Genomic DNA, 25837 nt, shown 5'->3' with positions numbered 1-25837 from the left:
TCCCGGGCTACTTCCTTCTGTGACACTACATTGTGGAATGACTTTGGCAATAACAGATTCCCCTCAAAATGTGGTGGGGGAGGGGTGGTAAAATACCTTAGTATGACTTTAAGAAGTGCATTGAATTGATTTTCTATCCACCCTTTTAGATTATGACATCCTGAAGTCTCACCTCATCAATCATTAGCAAATGGTTGGGCTCCAGTAGGTTTTTAGATGTGGCTTTTTCTTCTTCAGTTTTTAGGAGTGTGCCTGTGTATGAGTGAGTGTGTGTGTGTGTGTGTCTGTGTGTGTGTGTGTGTGTACTGCGCACGTTTTAAAGATGTAGGACTAGGAAGAAACATGTGTCGTTACAGTCTTTTAATGTGACCTGGGTGAGAGTGTACTGGCTCCTGTCTAAACTATCATGAGACCTCCTGTGGTGTGATGATTGTGGTCTCCTGCTGGGTTAGACTCAAAGGTGTTTAACAGTGTCAGATAAATAAATATGTCTAGGCATGCATGTGATTCTCAACATGGCTATAAAATTGCCTCCTACAAAGAGCACTAATTAGCATCTCTAGATTTTGTTTCACGTGCCTTAATATACTTTGTACCCATACCATGCAGAGACCATGGAAAATAAAAGATTGTTGTCATGTTATAGTCTCATCACCCATCCTAATGATAATTCAGACATTTTAATGTGCGTGAGTTTGGCCAAAATTAGGGTACATAGTGTCATGCTGAAGCTGGTCCAGATTCTCTATGTCCTTTCTACGCTTGTCAGACTGTGAAGCTACTCCACTTTGATACCTATGTATGTGAGAGAAGGCCAAACAGATGTGTTTAGATACTGCAAACCTTGTAAGAAGTCAGTTGTGGAAAAGGCTCCTGATGGGATTGGAGTCAAGATGCCATCACATGATACTTGGAGATTATAGTTAGTTTTTTTTTTTTTTAATTGCTGTACTTTGAGGCACATATAGGCTGTAAGTTCTGTGATGTGTATTCGGTAATCTAAACTCTTACCTGCTCACAGTAGATATTCTTTTAGGATTATGCAATTTTTAAAATAAAATGCCAGAAGTAGTGGGAAGTTAGCTCAGCTGGTTAAAATGAAAATTTAGAAGCAAGAAGTAGAAAAATCATCAGAATAAGAAATTGGGTAGATTGAACTTAATCATTCACTAGCCATTTTTGTTTTCTAAATGAAATAAACTGAATAACATACAGACATGTATCCTAAATTAGTGAACCGAATAATACTACAGATATGTGTAAAATGTGGCAACCCATGCTCTTAACCACAGTGTGTATATGTATTACTCAAGTTTGAACAATCGGGGTACTACTTTTTTGGTATTTAAAAGCAAATTAGGGGGCTGGAGATTTAGCTCAGCGGCGTAAGTGCCTGCCTTGCAACAGGCAGTTGTGAGTTCAATCCCTGGTACCGATAAAAAGGAAAAAGACAAAAAAAAAAAAAAAAAAAAAACATAAAAGCAAATTAGTATTTCTTCCCATTAATCATATAAATAACACTTTTATTATCTGATGCTCTACTGAAAAGTATAAGCTATTTAATCTGATGATTAAAAGAAATTTTACCCCCTCTACTTCTCAGACTAGCCTTCCCCCCATTAAAAAACAATTAGGTTCCATTAACTCATGATATGCTTGTAGGATTTAATTTTCTGTCTCTAGAACTCTGTGTCTTTATAGAATAGGCGTAATAATCATTTCTGCTGTTTTAGAAAGTTAGAATTATAGTGTTACATATTCCAAGAAAACTTTACTCTTTGATTTTTTTTGCTGACCATTTAATCCAAAATCTTTTATTTAAACATTGATTCACACTTGTCCTCACTTTTTATCTAGTGTATACATTTTTATTCATTTAAAGTAAATGTTAAAGGACTCCAAAAAAGGTTAGATATTCCTTGCCTTCAATTTTAGTGAAGTATCTCAAAAGCGTTCTTTGATCTAATCACCATAATGAAGAAAATTTGAGTTTTCTAATCCTTTGCAGCCCATATTTACATAGTCTGGAAAGTATTATTTAACTCCCTAAAACTTGGCTTCAGTATAATATTGTCTTTAAAATTTGCTTTTCCACATGACTCTTTTTTTTCCATGATTTAACTCCTATACTTTGGAGGGAGTGGCTTTATCCTTTTCTAGATAACAAACAGATATAATGCAAGGACATTTAGTGTTCATGTATTTTGGAAGAATAATGCATTTTGGGGAAAGTAGCATTCATTATTAAAGTACATTAAGTCTGACTTTTAACTTCTGCCATTTATCTATCAATTGGTACGTGGTATTGGAAGAGTTATCAGTGAGCCTCCTGACCAGGAGGGGGCAGTGTAGACCTTCTTGCTCTCAGGTTGAGCAGGTGGTCCTGCCTTTGGTGAACTAATATTTTGGCATCAATTTCTTAAAAGTAGGGGACTCCAGAATTTAGGATGCACAGTGTAATAACATGTTGACATTTTTCTTTCTTTTTCCAAGGACTAAACCTGGTGCTTCATGCATACTAAGCAAGCAGTGCACCACTGAGCTACATCCTCAGTCCAAAACACGTTGATTTAATCCTCAGTTCTGCCAAACATTTTCATGTTTTTGAGTTAATTATATCTCAAAAAGTATTTTGGTATTGTTTAGTTTTTCATTTCAGTAAGGATTACAACACAAATCTGTAAGAATTCATGTTGGTACTGTTTTTTTCTTTCTTTCCCATATATTGCCAGGTACTTGGATGGGAAGACATCTCAACCTGATGTTTTTGTTTCTTTCTGTTGTTATTGCAGGTGAAAACAACATGCCTGGTTCATCCTTCAGGCATTTTTTTTTTTTTTTGGAGGAAATAGGAAGAGGCTAGAGATTAAAAATAGACCTTTTAGTTAATGCTGTGGATTCAAATGAACCATTTAAAGTTGCTTAATAACATATCAGATAAATCAGTCTCTGTGGCAGTGAAATTTTAGAAACTTCAGTAAGCCTGTTGATACTTTATATAGTATGTGCATAGTGAGGACATTGGCAGTCTACTTTCTGGGCCAGGATGCCACACAAGGCCAGCCTGGGTTTTGCTTAAGAGATAGTGCTCTCTGCGACTCAACCAAATCACACAAACTAATAAAACAATCTTTGTTCTGAGCAAATTTAATTTTTGTAATCTTGGGAAGGTTAGTAAAGAAAACTGAAGTTTAGACTCGAGTAAAGTGAGTTTCACATGGATTTGGAATAAACTTCTTGACCTAGGAGGTGTTAACCACACACCTTAGAAAAGTGGAAGTACTTTGCTGAAAAACACTGCTTTGAGAGTGCATAATTTATTGCTTTCTAAAACATGTTGCAATAATGTTGAAAGGCACCATCAACTCTATTCTCTCCATTCTGCAAAAGCTTTGCTTGCTATTTCTTTAGCATTGTTCAGTAAATGCTAATCACTTTTCCCTCTGTGAGTCAAATCGATACACAAAAGAACCTGAAGAAATCTTTACAATGCCCCTGTGCAACCTGAAATTTTAGTGGGAAGTTTGCAGAATGTTGTCATTTTTTTGGTAGATTATTTCTGTTCTTTAGACTAAGCCTAGAGTCTAGCAAGGAAATTCTGGTCAAATGGGTCCATCATATCTGCCTGTTTAAAACCATATCTCTTGTGTAATATGGAGAAAATACTTAATCATTTGAACTTTCTCTTACAAATGTGTTTATATATTTTTAAATTCTGAAATGGAAGTAGAACATCTCTTAATCTCATAAATTCATCTGTTAGCGGAATCCTTTCAGAGAGACAATACTCATACTATTGGGTCAGCATATCAAGAATACCTTTAAGCACAAGTTACATCCTGGCATGAAGGAGAATCAGGGAGGAGGTGTTGTTTACAAAGTAAATCTGGTGGTGCAAAGAAAAAGACAAATTTATCTCTACTTTCTTAATTTGGCTCTACTCTTTTTATACCGGGCTTCTGGTGTTCCAAGAAGTTACGCTTTTCCTCTTGCTATCATTGTGCCAGACTAATACATCCTGGTGTCTTAATGTGATGCTTATCCTCAGGGAGATCTTAAGAGAGACCTGACTCATTTGAAAACCAGTTCTTCAAACTGTAGGATTATCAGTAGCTCTCCATCACCCTTAAGGCATGAGTCAGACTTGCCCAGTATAAAAACTTTTCCTACCTTTGGTTTTATTTTTCAGTTGCTGAAGCTAGCAAAGTGTCTTTGTTCTGTTGCTGGGCTGTTTGGGCTCCCCTTTAGTTCCTATATCTCCCCTCTCCCTAGGTTGTCTCTGTGAATTTATCATATTCTACATGTATTTTCATGTAAGTTAACACCATTTTTTTAAAAGCCAGTACAAATGATTATTTAGGAGAAAGTGTTGAACTATCCTCCTTCTGACAGGGTGACACTTACTGACCCTAGAAGGTAATTAACAGCTGATCTCTACCATCACACCCCTTTTTCACTTAAGTACAAGGGATGTTGTGTTTGGTTTGAGTGTTTCTAAAATAAGTCCCAAGGCTTGCTCCGCTACACTCAGTAAACTCTGCACACTTTCTTCCAATGAGAGTGTCCAGAATTTCAATGGAATATTTGAACATTTAAAGAACATGATGGTCCAAGCTCCCCATACTTGGTAAGCTAGTGCTGATACTCTTGTCAAAATCAAGAGAAGGGTAAAAGTAAAATGTAAGAAATTTTGGTAGAAATTAAGAGAGAAAAAAAATACTTGTGTTTTAAAAGTCATTCTTGAAGATCAGGGAGGTTAGCAGGAAACATATGACCATTATCTATTCTGTGTTTTCCAAGACAATACCTTTATTTAATGCAGCCTGTTGTTAGATCATGCCTGGCTTAAAGTTAAGGGGTTATATTCATCTTAGATTTTAATGGCAACATTTTAGAAAATGTTTTGTATCATGCATTTGTAGTGACAGACACTATGAGTAGCTGAGCAAAATGGCTTCCGTCTCAGTACTGTATCAAAAGATTTTTGTTCCATCTTTAATGTTCATTAAGATTTTTGAGTTTTGCCTTCTCACTCAAGCAGATCATGTTTCATTAGTTTTTAAAAATCCAGTTGATGAAAGTGAAATAATAATATTTCAGTGAACTAGCACCCCCAAACAAGCAGGAATAGCTATGTTATGTTGATCAGACACCGCAGACTTCAGGTCAAAAGTGATCATAAGAGGCAAAGATGGTCACCTCATACTAGTAAGGGGAACAATTCAACAGGAAGAGATAGCAGTTGTAAATATCTAGGCATCAAATATCAGTGTACCCAACCTCATAAAACAAAACTACTGAAATCGAAAGGACAGATGGACACTAATGCAGTCATAGTGGGGCATATCAGTACTCTATTATCACAGTTAGACAAGTTGATCCTCCCAAAAAATTAAATGAAAAAATTAGTTAAACCACACCATCGAACAATGGATATAACAGAGAGCTATGGAATGTTTCTTCCAACAACAGAATGTACATTTTTCTTAATAGTAATCAGAACTTTTTCCAAAATAGACCATAGGTTAGACCCAGTGGTGGTGAACCTAAGGTGTATATCCTGCAACCAGCTCTTCATTGTCATTGAAAGCTCTAAAGGGTTTGCCATTCCTGTGGGCAATAAAACATACTTAAGGCTGGAGACTTAGCTCACTGTCTCAAGTACTTGCCTACCAAACACAAGGTCATGAGTTCGATGAGTGATACAAAAAAAAATCTTATATAAATATAAAAATATTTGAAATAATTCCTTGAATACTATTATATCATAATGGAATGATGCTAGAAATCACCAGCAAAAGAAGCAATAGAAATAGAAACTATATAAATACATGGAGAGTAAATAATACAATATCAAATAACCAGTGGCTCACAGAAGAAATCAGGGAATAAATTAGAAAAAAAGTTTCTAGAATCAAATGTCAGTGAAAGCACAACATACCAAAACCTAAGAGATACAATGAAAATATTTTTAAGAGGGAAGTTTTATAACTGTAAATGCATTCATAAAAAGAATAGAGTGATTCCAAGTAAGTAACCTAATAATGCATCCCAAGGTACTAGAAAGACAAGAGCAATTCAAATCTAAAACTAACAGAAGGAAAGAAGAAGTTATAAAATCAGAGCAGAAATTAATGACATTGAGAGAAAAAAATGCAAAGAATCTATGAATCAGAGTTGGTTCTTTGAAAGGACGGGGAGGGGATGTGGGGATGGAGAGAGATGGGAGCAGAAGAGGAAGTAGGATCAAAATGTGGTATAGGGGCTGCGGATAAGTGCCTGCCTTGTAAGCGTGTGGTCCTGAGTTCGATCCCTGGTACCGATCAAAAACAAAAACAAAAACAAAAAAACGTGGTATGGGTATGTGCTGGTTCCCCCCATGATGAGTAGATTTGCTATGTATCTCAACCATAGACTAATAAAATAAATTGAGAATAAATTTAAAAACTTGTGCTGTGTTATGATGATGCAGTGTTTATTATACGTGTTACTATACCTGAAATTTGCTTTTCTGGGTAGATTCCATGAAATGTTTTATGTCAGAACTTTCATGGAAGTACTACTGGCTGAGTTCCTTTATTCCCAGCCTGGTCCTTCTCTTGACATGCTTTTGGTTGCAGCCTACAGTGGACTCATTACTACCAGATTTAGGTCTCTCGAGTCAAGAGCTTGTTTGATTTCAGTAAGTCAAATGACATTATATAATATCCCAGACAAGCTAATGTCCTCTTTGTATTCAGATGCAATTTACTGGAATGAGCTTCAGTTTTACAACTGAAAAATCCATTGCAGAATGGCATGGTATTTACAGTAAGCATTAAGACCTTCTCTAGGTTCTAGAACCCCAGCATCTCTTGACAAGGGAATTTATTACTATTGAGCTTTTTATTACAGTTCTCTGCTAAGGTGTCCTAAGATAAGTCTGAAGGGTTGGGCTCTTCTTACCTAACTAGACTGATGGTTAAGCAAACCTAAAGGAATATTTCGGAGAAAATCTTTGCTATCACTGTGAGAAAGAAATAAGATACTGGCTATTTCATACTGATTTATGTTACTTCTCTTCCCAGTACACTTTCTTAAAAACAGGTAAAATTCTGGAAAGGCTTTCCAGAATACTGTTACTGTGACAAAGCAATGTTCGCAAAGGCCTTTTGTATACCTCACCAACTCCTCTTAGACCATGATTAAAAAATATTCCTACATAGCAAAAATGTAACTCTTAAAACCAGAGTTTAGGGAACAATAAGTTTTTTATATGGCTCTGTGCCACCAAAAATTCCACCAAAACAATAGTGGATCTTCAGGGGTACAGCAAATAAGAGGATCTTCTTAAGATGTCACCAAAATTTGAAAGAAATCTTTCAAGACGGAAAGCTGACATGCAAGTGCCTGCAGACCTGGGCATCAAGGGAAACAACAAACTGGTATGCCCCCACTAGAGCACAGGAAAGATCTGGGATTGGGGATGGGCCACCTCTGAGGGCAGTCAGAACAGGATTCCTTCCAGGCCTCTAACGTTAGTAACCCTCTAGGTCCCCGGCCCTGCTCTGTGTGGCCCACCCCCACCACTGCCATTTTCTATTCTTTTTATGTTAATTTAATCAAAGACTTTGGACTTAGTGATCAGGCGCAGTGGAAGCCCTCAGTGAGTTCCCCATGTTGGAAAAGCAGAACTAAATGAACAATGTGAACATTTCACAAAGGAGGTCTCTTCCTTTCTTCTCCTCCCCCATGCACTTTTTTTTTCACTTCAGTTACTTGAAGAAGTAAAAGACATGGTATCCAATAAGCGGGGATTTTTTTTTTTCTGGCCATAACAGGATTTCATTTTATTTTTTAAAATTTATTTTGTACTGGTATATGTTTGCAGTTCATAATGATCACGTTCATCTTGGGAGATTTGTACCTATGCATAAAAAATCTCAATTCTTGTTCCTTTTCCTTTCCCATTTACAAGTTCTACTGCCATTTATTTTTTCCTTCAATGTATGTTTTTCCTTAAATATCTTTTCTGGTCCTTCCTTTTCCTTCTCCCCATCATGCATTCTCTTTCCCTTTTGAACAAGTTCTTCCTACTTTCCAATATCTGCCCTTCATTTTGCTTCTTATTTATACTTGCTATGTATTATAGCATTATTTATACTTTGGGTTTTACACACAAGAAAAAACATGATAATTCGACTTGTTTGATTTATTTCACTTAAGATTACTGTCTCGAGCTTACATCTGCTTACCTGCAAATGTCTCAAGGTTTCCTTCTTTATGGCAGAGAAACAGTGGGCTCCCCGCCTTAAATGGCAGTAACAGGAAGTCCCCCTACCGCTGCTGTGCCGGAGGTGGGAACCAGGCAGTTAGATGGGAGTGGGAGAATGGAGGACCCCCAAGATCGCTAATAAAACACTGGCATGTGGGGCACTGTGAAGAGAAGATTGATAGTTGTGTGGGAGAGTGTGGAGATGAGTTAGAAATAGGTTGAGAGAAAACTAAACAAAATGAGGTAGTTATTAATTCTAAGGAATCCAAAAAGTTTATGGGAAAGGAAATAGTGCCTGGCGCAGCAGGTAACTCAGCTGTCAGTTATACAGTCGTCATAATGAAGTCACTAAAAATTGATGAGCCTCCAGACCGTGATGTTATTTTATTAGAATTATTGAGAGTAAGGAGAAAGAGTAGGTTAGGAGTATGCATACGTGTGTGTGTGTGTGTGTGTGTGTGTGTGTGTGTGTGTGTGTGTGTTAGGTATGTTGTGTGTATGCATGAGAGAAATGCTCTTTTTTTCCAGAGTTTTGCAACTGTAAATCAGTAGTTCAACTGAAATTAGAAAAATCAAAAAGGAATTGAAAGATGTTATCTGTGCTCAGAAAGAATCAGAGGTGAAATACCGAGATTTTTACTTTCCTTATATGAGTTCTGTCTTGGTTGCTTTTTTTCTTGTTGCTGAGACAAAATACCCAGCACCCAAAATGAAGGAAGGAAAGATTTATTTAGCTCATGGTGCCCGTAATCAGCTGGCTCCAAGCAGGTTGGTGTGGCACTGGGGCAACAGTTCTGCGCAGTAGCAAGCAAAAGCAGCCAAAGCAAAAGAAAGAAAACAAGCCTCTTCTCCTGGCTTATACCGTACTCAGGCCCCCACCCCACTCCAGAGCCCTGGAGCACTCACCAAATCTCCTTGCCCTTCTTTGCACAGGATGACGATATTTACATAGTAAGGACTCTGGCTCCCTGCTGAGTGTAGCAGTTGAACTCCTGAACTTCTCAAGTTGACACAATGTATCGACTGTAACACATTTTGGTAATTTTAATTATGTAAATGATACACAGAGTCCACCAAAAAAAAAATGTGTATGCAACTGGTTCACTGTACTACTAAGTGTCTGGAAACTAGTAGTCACCACTTTGAATACCTTTTGTGATTGTAGAGGCCCAAAATAACTTAATAACTTGTATTAATCTCATGATGTCTCGATAAGTTATTAAAATATTTATACAAGCTTTTTTTTTTCCCTGATGTATACATTTTTTGGCAGACTTTGTATATGTACTATCTGGAATGTTTTTTAAATAAATAGAAAAGAGAATAAAAAGCATTCACAGGTACATATGAGACTTGATTTTTCATCACCTGGGATCATTTGTGTATTTTAATTAAGTTTGTATTTAGCACACCAGTTAGTAGATACCTTATAAAAATTAGAGTTATATTTTTTTCCAGGACCTTGTATCATAGCAATTTTGGGATTAGATTCTGTTCTGTTGTTAGTTGCTATCAGAGGTTTTAATCCGTAGTTTTAAATGTTAGTGAAAGACTGGCCCTTCCTTGAGAAAGTCTTTTTTTTTTTTTTTTTAATTCTGAGATTGCCTGTGTTATTATGATAAAGATAGTACTTATTGTTCTTTTTAAAACATGTATTGCCTCTCAACAAAACAGAAAACTGACAATCCTATGGCAGTTTAGTTCCCCAAAACGTCACTTAAAATTTTTCTTGTTTATAAAATCTGAAAGTCTCGTCTCTACTGGATTAGATTATTTAATTTGGCTGTATTGATTTGTTTTGGATGAAATCTATTTCCATTTGATTTGTCTTCATTGCTTTGTCTAATGCATGAAAATGACGAGGAACAAATGCCAGGCCTGGTGTTCTTTCTAAATGTCAGAGTCCCCCAGGGATTTTTAAATAATATTTAGGGGATTTATTAAAGAAGACTTTGCTTGTTATGCAGCAAATAGTGTTTTGACTGTGCATATTAACTTGCACTGTGTTCATAGTCATTAAGTAATATTCATTGGTTTTCTCAGGTATTTAAACATCCTGCATGTCATGTAAGAGGACATTTGAAATTTATGTTTTCCTTATGTTCTCACAATGGAAAGTGTTCTTTCTTATGGTTCCAATCTGTTACTTGTCAACAATCAAGTCTTATTAGGCTGACATGGTGGCACATACCTGTAATCTCAGAATTTGGGAAGCTGAGGCAGTAGGATCACTGCAGATCACCACTAATTTAAAGCCAGTCTGGAGATATAGTGAGATGCCTTGATGTCTTAAAAAAGAAAAGAAAATGCAAACCAAAACAAAACAACAAAAACAAAAACAATTAAATCTCATCAGTGATGGTTTCTAATAGATTATAGCAAGTATAATCCAGAATCTTTTTTGAAAATGTAGGTTATGTGTTTACTGTTCAGTGTGTGGATTAGCTATGCATATCTAGACCATTTTTAAACAAATAAGTAACAATTCAGAGTAACAATTTCAGAGGATCTGGGTATAAGAATTAAAAACAAAATCGGACCTGGCAAGCATAAAGTCCTGGTCAGTTCCTGGTACCAATAAATAAATGAATAAAAACAAAATCAGGAAATGGCTACAAATGCAATGAATCTTAAACTCATGGTCAGAGAATACACAAGTCATAGAATAGTTAGGTAATCTAAGGAGTACTCTGAAAGTTAATCTTTTGGCCATTTAAGGATGAAGGTGTTTCATTATTAAGAATATAACTACATGAACTTTTTCCAAATTCACAACTTCTAAAGATTATACATATTCCTACACACTCAGTTTTTCCCAAAAAAATGTAAAGGAATTGTTTTGCATCTTTCCTTCTTTCCTATCTTAACATATACAGCTTTACTGTAGCTAAATAATGACTTTGGATTTTGGAGGATTAATGTACTTCTGGTGCTACGATTGAAGTCATTTATCTTGCCCAGTCTTTCAATTATGCTTGAGGTGTACAAGCACAGGCCACCCTTTTCCCATCATGTAGCAGAGAGCATGATGGATCCCCATCCTGCGCCTCCTTTCTTCCTCGGCCATCATGCCAGCCGAGTCACCCTGTGTCTCATCCGGAACTAAAGGGTTTCATTGCTGTGTTCCTTGGGGTCTTTGTAAACCCTTTCTCCACACAGAAGCCCCGAGGAGGCCACTCTGCTGCTAGAATCTGGTGGGTGCTCAACATCCACAGAACGAACGCCTCTTGTCTTAGCTTAAAAAGGCCCATGTGGCCCACCTACCTGTGACCCCGGGACACACAGCACCTTGCGCCCGCCATGCTCCTCCATATGCTGGGCCTGCCAGGCTCTGGCACACCAACCTTCTTTCTGTTTCTCAGGCACCCTTACACCGGGAGCTGCTCACCTGTCTCCCTTACCTTTGTAAGACTGTTCCTCTTCACACCTGTCTTATACTCTGTCATGCAAAAGACTTTCTCTAACCAGCTTTCCAAAAAGCTCCTCCTAGCCTTACACTGGGAATCGAACCTAGAGCCTTACACATGCTAGGAGAGCACTGTACCCCCAAGCTACATCCCCAGGTATAGAGCTGCTCTTACCTTATTTAATCATGCTGCCACCTCTGGTAGCCTAGCAGAAAAATGGCACCACTGTTGTTACCTGTCTGTTTTTTAGTTCCTAATTGTCTACTTCCACCTGCATTAATCTAAATTCTTCGTGTTGTTGAGCACTGGATCCCTAGTGCCTAGATTAATAATGTCTAGCAGGTAGTAGGTCTTAGTAAATATTTATTGACTGAATATATGAATGAATGGATAAATGAATAGTTTAAGAGATTTATTTATACTCCTCTAAAGTGTTACAAGTGTTATATATTCATGTTACAAACATGAATTATAGTCTTCTAGTAGCTATAAAGAGTACTGCACCATATCAATACAATATCCTATATAGTATGCTAAAATAAAAGGCATTTTAATTAGAACCTAGTATTTATAAAAATACTTCTCCCTAACATATTAACATATATTATGGTAAAATATCTGTCATGGTCATTGGACAGTAGTGGGATACAATAAAGATGAATTAAGCAAGGTACATATGCCATATAAGCAGATGGAGAAGGCAGATTGCACAGACTCAATGGTGTGCTAAAGGAGAATGTAAACTGTTGGCCAACAGTTTATGGACACTATACAAGTATTTGGTTCTTGCCATTAGATCTGTTTTCTGTCGCCAAATTTTGTTCTAAAGTATATATGTATGTATATACATACATATATATATATATAAATAAAATATGCTATCATATAGGAGGTATCGTATGTGAAAATGTCTCATGCATTGCATGTAGAAAGTGAAGTATTAGTCGATTCTGTAAGGTGACTAATTCTCCTCTAAAAGAAGTTCAGCTGGGGTTAGCAGCGCATTTTGTGTGCTTTATCTAGGAGGCTTTGAACATAGATTTTTCTGCACCTAGAATAATGATTCCCTAGCCTTTGGAATGCACTCAAAAATGTCTATTTTGTGGTGAATCAAATACATTAATTATCCTTCAGATTTTTTTTCACTAAAGTAAAGGCTTATCCATGCAATTTCTAGTGTCTATTATAGATCTGCACAAGTATGTCTGTTTATAATTAGCTACTTTTGTGTGTTGTGAACTGGGTTAGTACATTTACAATACAAGGTTAAATTAATTTGTCGTAAACTAGATTTTTGGCTCTATTTATACGGGACTGGGTCCAAGCATTACATCTGACTGTAGATGAGAAAGAACGGTCAGACCTGTGTCACCCTCAGTGAGACAAAGAGACGAATGTGCACAAGGTGGGTTGCAAATACATACCCTTCAATATTGTGTGCTCTCAAGATGTGGGTACATAAACCTGTCAGGCAAATACAAGGAAACTGGTTAAAGAGGACAAGAAACTTGACTTCAGTATGCGCTTTTTTCTAAAATGGATCTACATGTTAATTTTCTCATGGCCAGGGCCTTGGTCTTTTTGTGCTTTTTTTATTTTGGCTTCTGCCTGACAGTTACTTTTGGCCACTTAAAGAAAAAGAAAAAAAAAAAGCATGACCTTCACCCTTAATCTAGTTTAGTACTTTGCATTGTACTAAAAAGAGGGGTAAACACATCTGTAAATCCAGCACTTGGGAGGCTGAGGCAGGAGTGAGTTCAAAGCCAGCCTGGGCTATATAGTCGGCTCCAGGCCAGCCTGAACTACATAGGGAGACTGTCTCAAACAAAACAAAACAAAACAAAAGGTGGACCCAGAAAGTCAAGTCTGAATACGAGTTTTGGAGAAGCTTCTGTCATTGAGGGATGAGGCAGCTTTTCAATATTATTTCACAGCACAGAAAAGAAAATTAAAGTTGAGGGCCTTTGCCTTAAGGTGTTTTGAATTTTTTAAGAGAAATTTGACATTTATCTGGCAACTAGTTTCATCATTAATTTTTAAACCTTATCTTTTTCAAATATGCGATTTTTCTGATACCCCTTGACAGGTATGTGTTTAATTCTTACTTAAAAGTGAGCTTGCTTGAAATATCTGTGTGCTGTTTTTTTCTGTGCTGCATTTGACCAAGGGAGCGGTGATGTTGGGTGCTATAACTCTTTTTGGACACTGTCAATGTCACTAAAAAAGGTAGCTTTGTTATATCTTCTATAGTTTTCATAATAATTCAAGGACCACAGAAGCAGAAAAACTTTAAAGACAATTTAAAATACACAAATTCTATTAATTATGCAAAGTGTGCTTCAGCAGACACAGAGGCAGAGAAAACTAGTTACACAATGCAGTGTGTTAGAAAAAAACGCCAGCAAGCCTGTGTGGGCTAAGCTTTGAATAAAATTGCTTTTTTGTGGGGTAGGAAGCATCAACAGTAAGCAACAAAGACTTAAAAGTGAGTTTAGACCAAAATACCTTGATCTTTGTAATTTAACCGATTTAGTTTACCTTCTTATTTAAAAATGATGATCTTCAAATGTGAAGACTCCGTCCTATTTATCATCAAGGTAGGTATGAGTATTCTCTAGCTCCTGGGTTAAGCTGCTGAAATTTCAGTTAGGGAAAGATCAGTGAGTTCACACAGCCTTGACTTTTAACCAGTCATATGTGAAATCTTGGAAATAATTCATCTGCAGATTCTTTTTCCCGGAGCAGGTACAATAGACATGGAGTAGGACCCAATAAGCAATACTTTTAAAAGTTATGTAACTAATTCTGAAATGTGTCATTGTAATTTATTTATTTGTTTATTTACATTGTCATACTTTAGATGAGACTAATATAATAAAAGACTTTTAATGACAGCTTGACCTTGGAAATATTTCTGAAAACCAACCTGTGGATGTATGATCTTAGTTCGATTTCTGCCTTTGACTTATACCCCATGTGATTAATTTTATGCAGCCTCTGAAATTTATTGTCCCACAATTTCAGAGTTTAGAAGTCTAAAGCCACGGTGTTCACAGGGCTGCACACCTCCCAAACAGTCAGGGGCGAGCCTGTTCCTGGCCTCTCCCACCTTCCGGAGGAGGTTGCCCTCCTGCCTGGCTTAGTCTGTGTCACTCTGCTCTCTGTTCCTCTCAGGTTTCTTTCTCTTTAAATCACCCTCTGTTCTCTTGTAAAGATGCTTATGATTGCCTTTAGAGCCCAGCCAGTTGCTCTTCCCATTTCAAGCTCTCTGAACCCATCATATTTTTGAAGTTTTTATACTAACATTTCTTGAATTAAAAGCTGGACATCTTTAGTCTCCATATTTAGTCTTCATATTTAGTCTCCATTGCAGGCACTGTACAAATCCATATGGGATTCTGTGATACCGTTCTCCTGGCATCCCTCACTGCAAGTCCATGACCATAGGAAAGCAGACAGCCTTCCAGGACAGTGTTTACCCACAAATCTTGCCCTCTTGGACTAAGCCAGATTACTTAGCTATGCCAGGATTTGTTTTCCTGAGCTGCAGGCTGCGCCTCCCGTTGCAGGCCCTCCCATAACATATGCCTTTGGTTACAAGTGGAGTAAGCGTGAGGTTGCTGAAGCAAGCCCATCATTCTCACTGGCAAAGAAACTTCAAGATGTGTCCTAGCAACCATGGCTCTTCTAAAAAGCTCATCCTTTAAGAATAGAATCTTACAGTGACCAGCATTATTTGAATCTCTTCTAAAGGAGGCAGCAGTCTTGTTAACTTTTCATAAGAACATTGGCTTCAGCTCAGCATATGCAGTGCTGTTAAGTTTGGTTTAGGAGGAGAAAGTACGGTTAGTGGGTAGTAAACATGGGAAGACGGGTTGGGGGTTTAACTCACTGGTGGAATGCATGCTTAACATGTGGAAAGCACTGGGCTCAATTCCCAGCATCAAAAATATAAATTAAAATAAAATGAAATAAGAAGGAAAAAGAAGAGGAGAAGGAGGAAGTGGTGGAAAGGTGAAGAAGGAGAAGAAAATGTTTGAGTCAAAGTTTGTGAGAACAACTGTGGGACTTTGAGAGAAGTTAATTTATTCATGTGGGCTTTGTACTTTCCAAATACAGAAGGAAGTGTTAGAGTCATGCTCTTGGACTTTGAGATTCCCTTGTATTATTTTTTTCCTTGCCCTAATTACAAGTACAGATGTACTTAAGAGAAGATGACCAGAGGTTAAAGAGGCTCATGAAGGAAGGCTCTGTTGAAGTTTGAGGTAGCATTACTGTGTGCCATTGTTTAATATTTTCTAATCACGCTGAATTAGCCACATATGACTTGGGGAGGTTGGGCAGCCCAGGAGGGATATACTAGTGGCTGGGTCAGCACTGTCTCCTCAGTTGCTGATCCCTCTGTCCCTTGATGTCAGGAGTGGACCAAATCACAGTACTCCATCACCTCGCACATGGACTTGTCCGCTGGAGAGTAGGTGACCTGAACCACATTAGCAACATTCTGCCTGGGACTTGTCATGCTGGAGCAGGAAGAAAACTTTTTGTCACATTTAGATGTATAAGGGTGTAAATAGGCATTGCATGTAGCATACAGTTTCTTGTGTACTAGAAAAACAAGAACTGGAGAGGTGTAGAGTGAAGAAGGAGAAGAATTGAAAGCTAAGGGACAGAATTTTAAATTATTAAATCTCTGAGGCCGGTTCCACCCATACCTCATGATGATTTTCCTACTTACACTGTTAGACCCCCCATTGTTAACATAGTCACAATTTAGATATTTTACATTTGAAGCTAACAAATCTAATTCACATATGAAATATTAGTGTGAGGACGTCAAGACAGGATTAACTAAGAATTATGTAGTCCTTCTTTAGGTATAACAGAAAGATAACAGAACAAAGAATTTGGAAGTACAGAGTACAGTGAAGCCCTTAGCAGAAATTGTTGGGGCCATAAGTGTGTCACATTTTAATTTTTTTTTTCAGATTTTGAACTATTTGCATATACATGATGAAATACCTTAGGGATTAAACTCAAGTCTAAACATGACATTCATTTGTTTCATATACATAGCATGAAGATAAATTTACACAATATTTTCAATAGTTTTGTGGATGAAACAGTGTTTCATAGTGCAGGATTTTGCAACTGTGGGATATGCTTGGATATGCTTGATATCAGTTATTTCAGATTTTGAAACATTTCAGATTTTGGATTTTTGAATCTAAATCTGAGAGTGTCAGTATTAACAAGAGTTGTTGAAATGATAGACCATATGATACTCCATGGGTCTTGGTTGCATGCAAAAACAAGTGATGATCATCAGGTAAAAAATAAATAGGAATCAGATGAATTAAATTCTTGACTCGGCTTAGTAGATAAAGGATAGGAAGTTGTAGTGTTGAATGCCATTGAAAAGCATCTTTTATTAAGAAAAATAGGATCATCATAAAACACTACAAAGAATTTGAGAAATTTCTTTTGTAATTTCTGCATTGAAAATAATATAAATAGGACTAACCTTTTAGAGTTGGCATGCTGCAGTAACAAATCTGTCTTATATATGCAGGGTGAGGATTTGACCTATAACGCAGCAAGTACATTGAAAAATCAAAATATTTCATCATTAGATTTTTGTTGTGCAATATCTGGCTGATTGAGTAGCAGAAAGTCTTTAAATTTAAAAACTTCATTTCTCTTGAATCACATAGTCTCAAGGACAAAAGGCATTTTTGGTAGGGCAGAATTGAATGTATTAGGAAATTTTTAGATACCTAGTTATTATTTTTAAACTGTCTACCTTTCTGAACAGATTTTAAAAGTTCTGTGCCACACCATACACTGTTCTGGCTAAAAGTAAGTGTCATCATAAATACAATGATCTATCTCTTTTGACTTGCCAGTTTCTCAGTCCACTATTACTTGTGGGTTCAGAATGACGGACAAGTAATAGAATCCGTTGGAAAACCCTTTATGTAGCAGTCCTGTGAGACCTTCTGCACTTCCTTGAGTGTTCAGCTTCATAAGACATTACCAATTCTTCAGGTTGTTGGATTTCTTTACTAAATTTGGGTTCTTCGAAAAGAATATCCAACTTGAGGCTTGGTCTTAAAAACTCAGTTTATTTTATTATAGTTTGTGATATTCTCATGTTGTCTGAGGATGCTTAGTACGGACTTCATCTCCTAATAAGGATAAAATGTTGCCTGTTGGTATTTGCTAGCATAATTATTTTGTAGTTCCAGTATTACAGCTACACTGGGAAACTTCTGCCTCGTCTATGAAGGCCCCGGCTAAGGACATCTGTATCAAATGTTTAATTGTATAAAACTTGAGCCCTCCACATAAGTGTACTAAACGTGGAAGCGATTGCTAGTGTGCAGTCTTTCTGCTGCCATGCAGGTAGACACTTGGAACAGATGCATTAAGAGGCAGAGGAGAAGAATACAAAGTGTTTCTACCTCTGTTATCTTGCTTGGACAACTTTTGGAACATGTCTTTCCTCATTTGCAAGATGAATAGCTGGATGGCATCTCAATGCCCTTTATCCTGCCTTAAAGTAAATGAGGTATTTGCCAAGCCTTTTCAGTTACAGTGGATTCAAGTTCTTCTTTGACAAAAAATCTTCCAATACTACCATTGTATTTTTATGCATTATTCTTGTATTCGATATAATTTTCTATAGGACTTTTATATCTTAGGTGTGGATTTTTAATTATTACGTCTTACTTAATATTTAAAGCATTGTTCAGGAAAGCTGTATAGTGGAAGAAGTTGATTACGGGGTTGTAATTCTGGAGCTAGAATAGGTATGCTGTTATTACAGTGGTTTGACTATGCTATTGCTGTCACGCAGGTCTAAAGGCGTCTCTGTCCCTGCCACCACCGCTCACATACCACCATGCCTCTCAGGTGTAAAGCAGTTTGTGGCATTAGAATGAAACTTAAAAACTGCTAAAGTCATTGGCATAGAAACTCTACACTATTCTAAAACGTGTTTCTATAGTTTGCCTCAGTTCCCATTCTGTGTGTCTCACTCATTAAGTTGCTATGAAAACGGTTGGATATTTCCATTAGTGAACAAGGTGTATGAGGACCACCAAAGTCCAAATGAATGTAACTATAAGGCCGTGTTTTGAATGAGAGAAGCTGTACAGTCTGATTTTAATCGTATCTGAATTTTATCATGATGAGATTAATATACAGTGCTGTCTGTTATTTATAAAGACCTCCTTTTATTTTGTGAAATCATCTTTGTTTCATAAAACTCTGCCTTCCCCATGCTCCTTTGCTTCACTGAGTCTCCTCATCTTTCAGGGCCAAGATCCTGACAAGGGACTTCAGGCCATTCGGTTAGGATGGTTGGAGAATAAAGGTGTTGATTGCAGATGTAGACTTTCAAGACTTGTAGATGAATTCAGAATATGGGACATAATGAAATGAGTAATTTGATATTATTTGCTCTCTTTACAGGCTCTATACAACTCAATCAAGAATGAGAAGCTTGAATGGGCAGTGTAAGTATGTCTGCCTTTTAATAATGAACTCTCTTTTTGCTCGTTGCCTTAGAGATGATTTTAGAGAAGGATTAAATGGGCATTGCCAGTTCTCACCAAGTGTCTTACCTGCTTTGTGCAAAACCTAAGTAAATCCCTTGTATATACTCCTGTTCCATCTTAATCCCATTGCTATGCCTATAGGCAGGTAATCATATTTTTATGGTATCCTTTAAAAGTAGTATTCTAAAAGAAAACCTGATTTATTCCAAAACTCAATACACATGATTTTAATACCAACCCCTTGTTTTGTTTTTTCTCTTCCTATTATCATAGATCAAAGTTTTCCAGTTCTATTTCCTATGATATTTATCATCCTAGGCCATTGATAGATAATAACCACAAAAAGAATAAAAGGTTCTGTGTATAGATACGCTTGAGAAATGATGGATTAAATAAAACTATTTAATTTCAAAACTGCTGGGAGCTTTTGTAGTGCCATGGTATATTATCAGTTTCTGATGTAGCATAAAGATTTCATGTTTCCTGAATCTGTTTGATAGTAAAATGTAGTGTTTCAAGATTCGTACTTCGGGAAATATTGTTCCAGATAAATTGTAACTTACATAAACCAACAATACTACTTTTGTTAGATTTTCTCTAATCAGCACAGTAATAAAGGGACCAAGGATATAACCCAGCAGCTCAGCACCAACATGGCAAGCATAAGTCCCTGAGTTGAATTCCCAGTGGAGGGGGCGGGGAATACAGGGCCTGGGATGTAACTTAGCATAGGCACCTACTGCCTGGCAAGCACAGGTCCTGAGTTTAATTGCTGGTACCAAAAAATAAAACAAACAAAACAAAACACAACAACAGCAAAATACAACAATTAAATTTTGAATTTCAAAATGGCCAGGGAACAATCTTTGCTACATTTTGATCAATTTACTAAGAATTTAGATCAAAATGTATCTTTAAAATAGATGTGATTTTTTATTTTTTGTACTGGGAATTGAACTCAGGACCTTGTGCTTGCCAAATGGTACTGAGCCTCTCTGAGCTATATCCCCCGTCTTTATTTTTTAAATGGAAACCCCAGGTGAATTTTATTATTTTCATTGACACATAGCACTCATAATTTTTTAACCTTGTTGCTGAACAGCATTTTGCAGTGAATTCAAATTTACAGGATCCTAACTTGGGGGATAGATTTCATTCTATCACGTGCTTATTGAGGAAAGTGGTTTAGCCATTGACTATCTCAAGCATAATATACCAGAGTGAATTTAAAAATCAGTGCCACTTAAATTGTTCCAAACTGACTTAAAGTTTAAGACTTTAGTAGTGGCATGTATATGTAATAGCTTGTATGTGTTCCTAAATAGATTAATTTAAGACAGTGTATAATTTGAAGAAAAATATAAGAGTATCAGGAACTGATGGTCTAAAATCCAAGGTACTAATATATTTAGCCTTACCACTCATGGAAGAAGAAAAGTTTCCTAGGAAAACTTTGTGAATATACTTAGTCTCTTGTCAAAACGTTGTAGGCATATTGTGACCTATGTAGAGTTTGGCCACTAGAGAAAATAAATTAAAAGGAAATGATTTGCAATATATTCATAATGGAGTAGAGAATATTTTGAGTATCATTTTATAAAGTTTTTTGCAAAGCAAACAAATACAATCTTGAGAGCCTGCTTTGTGAATCAAATGTTTTGAATATATGGAATTTGTTTCTGTAAATTTTATATATGCATTTTTGTGTAGTCCAACTTTGGTGCCAAAAAGTTTTATCTTAGGTTCTATCCAAACATACAGGGTTTAGAGGAAGCTTCCTCAAGAACTAGATTCTCCTGTGACCCTCTTGGCACCTCAGCAGGGCAGTCCATTCAGGAACCCAGATCCAGGAGATTTGGGTTTGAATTCCAGCTCTGCTTGTGCCTGCTGGGTCACTTGGCAAGTTAACCTCCAGGTCTCATTTCACATTTGTGAGATGAAGCCAATAGGATAACACTGTGACGTGGTAAAACACAAACCATCGAGCAAACTACCCTTCAGTTGACCCTAAGGCTGTAGCTTTTAAAGCTCCATTTACTATTTTTTGGTTTTTTTCTATCTCTTATTCTAAGCTTTCTTGTCCTCTATAAAGTATAAGGTTCTATTCTTATAGACTATTAAAGTTAATTAACTTTAATTTTTTTACCTCTAAAATGAAAGAAGTAAATGAAATGACAAGTATCCTCTCCATTTTAATTCTAATTTTAATTCCCATTTTGTAATTCTTACAAAAATAAGAATCAGAACCTGATTTCTTTCTCAAGTTTCAGTTAAACATTTGCATTTTCCTACAGGCCTTTCTGCCAGTACTTAGCACTCATTTATTTGTTGTGTGATTTTCATTCCTATTAATGCTATCAGCATTCTCCTGCTTCCTAGATTTTAATGGTTAGATTTTCATTCATCCCAACTACCTATTTTGCTACTGTAGAAATGACCCCAAACAGCACAGTGTACTTCTCCTTTACTGTGACAGTTGCCATGCATACATCTTTTTTTTTTTTTTAAGGTATTCAGACCTTTTGCTTCCTATCAGGTGCCTCTAACCTAAGTCTCTTTCTTCTACTTTAATGTACTCCTCTGCTATAATTAGGTCTTGGCCTGTAGTCTGTGTTATCCTCCATTATTATCTTCACCCAGCCCTCATTTGAACCAGGCTGCCAGTAGGTGCAGTTCCTTGTGCTTGTCCCATGGCTTCCTGCCTTTTTGCCCACGTTCACAGAGTGACTGTTGCTTGCAGCTTGTCCCCATCATCCATTGCAGCCCAGCTTTGATAACACCTATTCCTTCAATCATTCCTTCTTGCCAGCTAGAAATCATCTTGGCCCTTATACATCCATTTTGCTTTATCTGATGATACCATCAGTGTCTATTCCATTGCAGTTTGTGTAGTCAGGTATCGTGAAACTGTAAACTCTTTTAAGGAAATGATGAATGTTGGTATTTCTGGTGGATTCTAGTGCCTGTAGGTAATAAAGATTCCATAAAAAGCTGTAGGAAAGGTTGGATGTGTAGCTCAGTGGTAATGTGTACACTTAGCACATGGGAGATCCTAGGTTTAATCTCTAGCACTGAGGGGAAAAAATGAGGGGATGGAGAAAAGTCTTAGAAAAATTGTTAGTTATATGCAAAGAACTGCATTCTTGAAAGATAAGTCTATAAGTGTTTAGTTAGAAAATAATTACCCGAAAGATGCAGCTGTTGCAGATTTTATATGGTAATGTATGCTTGCATGAGAAGTATCTTAATGTAGATTTTTAGAACCTCAGAGGAACTGAATATATACAATCCTGCAGAATGTTAATTCATGGTATTCTAACTGGTTTCCATGGACACATGGGAGACTTTTCAGGGCCTCCCTCATGTATGAGTGAGGGGAAAGGAAAGGTCTGTCTCCGGTAAGCATCATCCCTATTTCAACTGACTACATCAACTCCATCTTTATTTTTTAAAAATTCAGAATTAAAGTTTCATTAATACTTATTTTTAAGAAGATCTCTGTACTTACAGATTTTTTTCATGAAAAAAATGCTATTCTAACCCAATACCCTATTTTATATGTGAAGAAAAGTAAAATGAAGAAGCAGTCATGTCCATGGCCAGACACGTACGACTAGTGTAGCTGGACAGCCAGGATTTGTTTCCTCACGAGTCATGGCTCCTATTAGAAGCTCCACATTATGTGACTTCTTTGCAGCTAAAGGATAAAGTCTTTGCAGAGCAAGGATCATGTCTACTTTATGCCACTCTTTGATACATTGCAAGTTAAGAGCGCATATCAGAGCATGTTTCTTTAAACGCTCATAGAATTTACAAGTGTTTCCCTCCAGGCAGTTTCAGTGGTAAGGATCACTCATTCATCCAGGCCACACTCTTTAGGCAGCTTTCACTGCCTCTGGCCAGTGCTGCACCTGCAATAAGAATGTGAATAAGGTACAGATCTGTGCTTAAGGAGAACACACCATGAACGGGTACATGGGAGGAGGGACACAGAGGCCGTACAGAGATAAAAGTATAAAAATGGCGTGAACAGTGGAGTGGGTCAAACTGACTAGTGGAGGTCTTGGCTTCCTCACCAGGGCAATTATCATTTCTTTTTACAGGTTCCTTTGCTAGATTGTTCATTATTCATAAAGTATCTATTTGCTGAATTCCTTTGTACTGTATAGTTTGCTAGGAATTTGGGAAGAATTAAAGTGTGTAAGGCATTAAAGCATTTTCCTTGCTCTTAATTTATAATATAAATTAATTTTTTAAAAGGTAGATCTACTCTCTGATTTGGATGGGTTAGGATGAAGCTAGTTAAGGTAGATATGGGCACCTACAATGTAGGTTAGAGTTGTTTAAAAATTTACGTTCCTGAAGATCTTCAGACAATACATTAACAAAATTGGGAAATAAAATATGTACAGCTGACCAAAGCAGCTGCACATTTTTTCTTTTTGAAAAATATAATGAAGTTTTGATTAATGTTTCTTTCATTTACTAGAAAAATTAATCTTTTCCTCTTTCCTTTGACCTGTGTTTGTTATTCTGTGTCATCTAGGAATTGCAAGTATCTTCCCTTTCCTGTATCAAAAAATATCATTATTTTTAGTAATAATAATAATCATAATAATAATTCATATATCCTGTCTCACGTTAATTAAGGCACAAGAAAGCCAGTTTTAAATAATGAACCTGCTGGGTTTCTACATTTACACTGCTGTTGTGTTAGTTATATAATTTTACACATTTGGCCCTCTTAATTCTGAATAAACATTGTGTAACTTGGTATCATGGGATAATGTTTAATAATTCATACTGCCCTACAATTAATTTTCTAACCAGAACATTTGAAAGCCTTTGTTATCTTTGCTCCTAAATGAAACTGTTTCTTTTGTGCCCTCACATGGTAAGTCGTCCTGGCTAATTATGTGTGGTAGTGACTCTCTGGACTTCTTTCATCCCTTGCATCGTGTGTTAGGAGCACTGACCTTTCAAAGTGTGGTTTTAAAATTCCATCAGTTGTTGTTAGGTCTCATTATCGTTTCTTTTCTGTGAACTTTACTCATGCCTGGTCTTTTCAGGAAAGCATTGCTGCCTACTTAGTGACTGATGTAATGACATTAGAAAGTAAAGAAAACTTTCTGAATCTAAAATTGATAACTTCTTCTAAACACTGTCTTTTGCACTGTGGTCTCTAAAAATACCTTTCTTCAAGAAAGGAGTTCATCTAGAGCACTTTTACTTTAATTGTTTGATTTACTTTCCATATTTTACTATACTCAGTATTAATTTTAATTTTATTTTAGATAATAGTGGATAATATTTAAAATGTAGTATCAGTTGCTGTGAGAAAAGTGGCCATATCCAAAATACAAATACATAATTTTATCTTCATTCAAGGGCTTTTTCCTTTAACTTAGATTGACTTAGATATAGCATCCTTAACTTATAAATGGAAAATAAAGTGATTTCTGATGACATGGGAAGCTGGTGGGTTTGTTGCTTTTCATTTTTTCGTTTATTTTTAAGATTAATTTTATTGACACATTTTAGATATACATAATGATAACATTCATCATAGGGAATTCCTGCTGTACAAGATAAATCTTAATTCCTCTTTTCCCCATACCCTTCCCTTCTTCCCCTTCTTACTTACAAGGCTTTATTTCCATTTTTACTTCTCTTCTCTTTTTTCCTCTTCTTGTCTTTCCTTTTCTTCTCTCCCTTCTCTAGTTCCCCTGCCAGTAGAATACTTTTTCCTGTTTCACAACACCTAGTATATATGCCCTTATTTACACTTTGTTTCTCACACCAGAGAAACCATGTGATAATTTGAACATGTGTGTCTGATTTTTTTAACTTAAGGATATGGTCTCAAGATGTGTCCATATGTAGAAATGTCTCAGGTTTATCCTTCTTTATTGCTGAGTAGTACTCCGTTGCATAAAAAACCACATTTTCTTTATTTATTTATCAACTAATTGGCATTTGAGCTATTTCTAAGATTCAGCTGTTTCAAACTGTGCCATTACAAACCTTGGTATGCATATGACCCTGTGGCATGATGTTTTTGATCTATTAGGGAAAATATTAGGAAGGGGAGTAGCTGGGTTGAATGGAACCTCTAGCCCTAATTTTTTTTAGGAATCTCCACACTGATTTCCACAACTGTTACACCAGTCTACACTACCACCAACAGGGTAGAAGGGCTCCTTGTACCCCACATCCCTGCCAGCATTTGTAATTGGTTGATTTCTTGACAATAGCCATTCTTTCTAGAATAAGATAAGTGCTGTTCTAATTTGTATCTCTCAAAAGACCAGTGATGAACATTTTTTCATATATTTGCCATTTCTAGTTCTTAATATGAGAAGTATTTATCCACTTCAGCTGGCCCTTTTTGAATTAGATCTCTAAATCTTAGGGGAGGGGTCTGATATCTTTGAGTTCTTTATATATTCTAGATACTGTTCCATTGAGGAATAGCTGGCAAATTTTTTTTTACCATTCTGTGGGTTGTCTCTTAACTCTGTTGGTGATTTTTTTGCTGTGTAAAAGCTTTTTAATAAGGTAATGTCTAACATGTTGATTCTTTATGATTATTTGCTGTGCAAATGAGGTTTTAT

At 36.5% G+C, this 25837-nt stretch overlaps 1 protein-coding gene across 8 annotated transcripts in view; it reads left to right on the top strand.

Moving 5' to 3' along the window:
- The window catches only part of Psd3 (pleckstrin and Sec7 domain containing 3), a 505243-nt gene that overhangs the window by 367552 nt on the left and 111854 nt on the right, over positions 1-25837 (top strand). For all 8 annotated transcript variants that reach the window (XM_063234820.1, XM_023561432.2, XM_063234821.1 and 5 more), the window contains one exon: positions 19138-19181. In XM_063234820.1, the coding sequence (XP_063090890.1) occupies positions 19138-19181 (44 nt within the window). The remainder of the gene's footprint in view (positions 1-19137; positions 19182-25837) is intronic.

This window comes from Cavia porcellus, unplaced genomic scaffold (assembly GCF_034190915.1).
Source record: "Cavia porcellus strain 051 isolate PalLab524CR breed Dunkin Hartley unplaced genomic scaffold, mCavPor4.1 scaffold_24, whole genome shotgun sequence".
In the NCBI taxonomy this organism is placed as follows: domain Eukaryota; kingdom Metazoa; phylum Chordata; class Mammalia; order Rodentia; family Caviidae; genus Cavia; species Cavia porcellus.
This window is presented reverse-complemented; position numbering and strand designations above follow the sequence as displayed.